This window comes from Plectropomus leopardus, unplaced genomic scaffold, assembly GCF_008729295.1.
Source record: "Plectropomus leopardus isolate mb unplaced genomic scaffold, YSFRI_Pleo_2.0 unplaced_scaffold19535, whole genome shotgun sequence".
Lineage (NCBI taxonomy): Eukaryota > Metazoa > Chordata > Actinopteri > Perciformes > Serranidae > Plectropomus > Plectropomus leopardus.
The window spans coordinates 1-3,414 of record NW_024621091.1 but is presented as its reverse complement, the minus strand read 5'-3'; the positions used below and the strand labels follow the sequence as shown (position 1 = coordinate 3,414).

The following is a 3,414-nucleotide window of genomic DNA, read 5'->3' as shown; positions in this document are numbered from 1 at the left end:
ATACGTATATAATAAAAATGCCACAGGGGGGTGAATAGTTTTGCACTTTACTGTAGATCAGTTCTATAAACCTGGCTGCCTTATCTGAATTATGTTGGACCTGATTTTTCTACTATTATTTTGCAAGGAGTTGCCTGAACCTTCTTGCAAGATAAGATTCACCAGCAACAAAAGCTGATTCCAGTAACCGTCTACATAAGATTCTTGATCTGAGCTGTTTTTTGCTTGTTTTTGTTACTAGTTTCATGTGTCTGTCTTCTACTGTTATTGTGTAAAATAAGAAAACTCAATAATAAACATACTGTTTTTGCTATACTGTCTTCTGTAACCCAGAGTGGAGTTTAGGAAGAAAAGTTTTTCATCCTGTTTCTTTAATGAAGACTTTTGTCTCTTTCCTGTGTCACTTCTTGTTTCTCTCTCTCTCCTCCTTCCATCCTCAGATACTTGATAAATTGTTGGACAGGGAAAGTCAGACCCACAAGCCCCAAACTCTAAGCTCCTTCTACTCCAGCAAGCCAGCTGCTAGCAGCCAGCGCAGCCCGTCCAAACACACTGCCGCCAGTCAGAGTGGGGTGAGCGGGGCTGCTGGGGGTGTCTCCAAACACACACCCTCATCTTCATCTGCAACCACTTTGCCAGCCTCTTCTTCTAGCTCATCCTCTGCTGCGGCAGTGGCTGGTGATGAGGTGGCACAACAGGCTGATCTTAACCGAATACAGAACAGTTCAGCAGGAGAGAGCACTGCTGAGAACAGGGAGCATGGTGAGAACCTCCACTCCTGCCACCCCCTTTCTTGGTGCTTTGTCTTAGTATACTTTAGACCATCCACAGCAGCTTCATATACAACCCCAATTTCAAAACAATTTAGACGCTGTCAACTTTAAATAAAAATAGAATGTAATGATTTCCAAATCCTTTTCCACCAATTTTCAATTGAATACAGTCTAAAGACCAGATATTTCATGTTCAAACTGAAAAAAAGTTATTGTGTTTTGTAAATATACAGTCATTCTGATTTAATGCAATGTCAAAAAAAACTTAATATAGAATAAAATATTCCACAGGTAAAAAGGTTAATTGCTTACAGGTGATAATCTCATGATCGGCAATGAAAGGAGGGATGAAAGGATGAAAGGCAATTTGGAAATCATGAACTTGGTGTCCTCTGGGCTAAAGAGGAAAAGGACCATCCAGATTGTTACCAGCTCAAAGTCCAAAGCCAGCATTTGTGATGGAATGGGTTGTATGAGTGTCCATGTCATCATGGGTAACATCATGGGTAACTGTGAAGGCACCATGAATGCTGAAAGCTACATACAGGTTTTGGGGCAACATATGCTGCCATCCAGATGACGTCTTTTCAGGAACGTCCCTGCTTATTCCAGAGAGACAATGAGACACATTCTGCCCGTGTTCCAACAGCGTGGCTTTGTCCTTAAAGAGTGCAGCTATTAGACTAACCTGCTGCAGTCCAGACCTGTCTCCCATTAAACAAATAGTATGTAGTGTATTATGAAGTGCAAAGTAAGGGCCTAGCATTTTTCTTCAGCAGAAAACAGGTGGCAAGGTGCTCGAGAGCTTCATCTGATGGGTTCATAAAAGAGCGCGTTTTGTCTTTTCTTTTTTTTTTAACAACGTGTTGCATGTGGGTTTTGTTTCAATGACAATACCTCTACATTAGCTTTAGCTATTAAGCTAACATAATGCTACATTAACAGAGGGAAGACTACACAGTGAACGACAAGCTTACAATGGTGCAGTGATGAAAGCGTAACACATCAAGAAACACCCAGTGTCCACCGGCTGATCTGCTCCTACAGACAGCCCCCTCTGTCACTTTTGTGACAGTAGCCTTGCTAAAAAGTTCAGAGATTTTCAACTCGAAGCACAGGGAGTGGGTGCACAGAAAAGACAGAACGCTCTGAAAAAAAAGGAGGGCGCAGCGCTTTTTTTTCTGGGCCACCGCATGTGGCAGCAGATGCCTGCCTCTCATAGGGAACTATTGAAGAACACAAAAAAAGGTAGGTGGGCACAGGCCCTATAACAACAGAGACCCCAGACTGTCAGGCAACTTAAGTCATATATCAAGCAAGGGAAGTAATTTGACTTTCAAAACTTCAACAGTAACTCTCCTAAGTTCCCAAAAACTTACTAGTGTTGTTAAAAGAAAAGGTGATGCCACACAGTGGTAAAAATGCCCCTGTCCCAACTCTCTGGAACGTGTTACAAGCATAAAATTCAGAATCAGTGTATATTTACAAAAAAAAAAACAAACAAGATCTTTCTCAGTCTGAACATTAAATATATTGCCTTTGGACTGTATTCAATTGAAAAAAGGTGGAGCACTATTTGCATTTGCATTTGTCATTGCATTACATTTTTATTTACATTTTACACAGCATCCCAACTTTAGGAATTGTGGTTGTTGTTATCAGATATTCTGGCTCATTGGGGAACAGCCTTTCAACAGTCTTACTAGGAGCCAGCCCATGTATTACTTTAAAGGTAATAAGAGAATCTTCAAATCAAATATAAAATTGATATTGACTTGAGTTTAGATTTTTTGACTTGGTTTACATTTATGAAACTTAGATTTCCAATGTCACCATGCATTAGGTAATCAAACTATGCTAACACATTTTCTTTCCCTGCAGTGTCAGATGGTCCTTCGTTATCAAATAACCAGCAGAATGAAACTGCTCCATTTAAGCTCGAGGCCACAGTGCCCAGTCGTCTGGCACTGGGGGCACGCTGTGGATACAGCCAGCGCTGCTGGGGCTCACCTGTCCGGCAGAAGAAGAAACACACTGGTAAACTCAGAAATGTCAATGTTCTTTAAACAGAACACAATTTACTGTCACTTTAACCTCCACATAAAATAATCAACAAGCACACACAATGAAGATGTAAATGTGATGTGCATGTTGTTTGGACAGGCATGGCAAGTATTGACAGCAGTGCCCCAGAGACAACCTCAGACAGTTCCCCCACACTCAGCCGGCGGCCGCTCCGGGGCGGCTGGGCAGCAACATCTTGGGGGCGGGGCCAGGACAGTGACAGCATCAGCAGTTCATCCTCTGATTCACTCGGCTCCTCCTCCTCCAGCGGCTCTCGCAGGGCGGGGGGCGGGGCCAGGGCTAAGAACACCGACACCAGCAGGTAAGCACAGACTTCCTCTTCATCAGCTTACTAAGACATATAAAGGTACACTAGCCATGTTACTAGAATTACCCACAACATATTGAATTGAAATATAAAGCCTGACTGCTGACAGAAGTCTACTTGGGACCTCATCAGACATCACACAAGTCAACTGCCTGTCAAGCCTTGGTCACTAGCTGGGTATTTTATGAAGGAGGCTGAAGCTGGATTTACACAAGGTCTGAACAATATGGGAAAATAATATAATTGTAG

General features: G+C 42.5%; 1 protein-coding gene across 1 annotated transcript; it reads left to right on the top strand.

Moving 5' to 3' along the window:
• Window positions 1–440: 440 nt before the first annotated feature.
• Window positions 441–3,380, top strand: LOC121965319 (zinc finger SWIM domain-containing protein 8-like; the record flags this gene model as incomplete). Its single annotated transcript, XM_042515474.1, has 3 exons — window positions 441–762; window positions 2,655–2,810; window positions 2,937–3,380. Coding segments are annotated over 3 exons (705 nt in total), but the record flags the coding sequence as incomplete, so codon positions are not given.
• Between the last annotated feature and the right edge of the window lie 34 nt (window positions 3,381–3,414).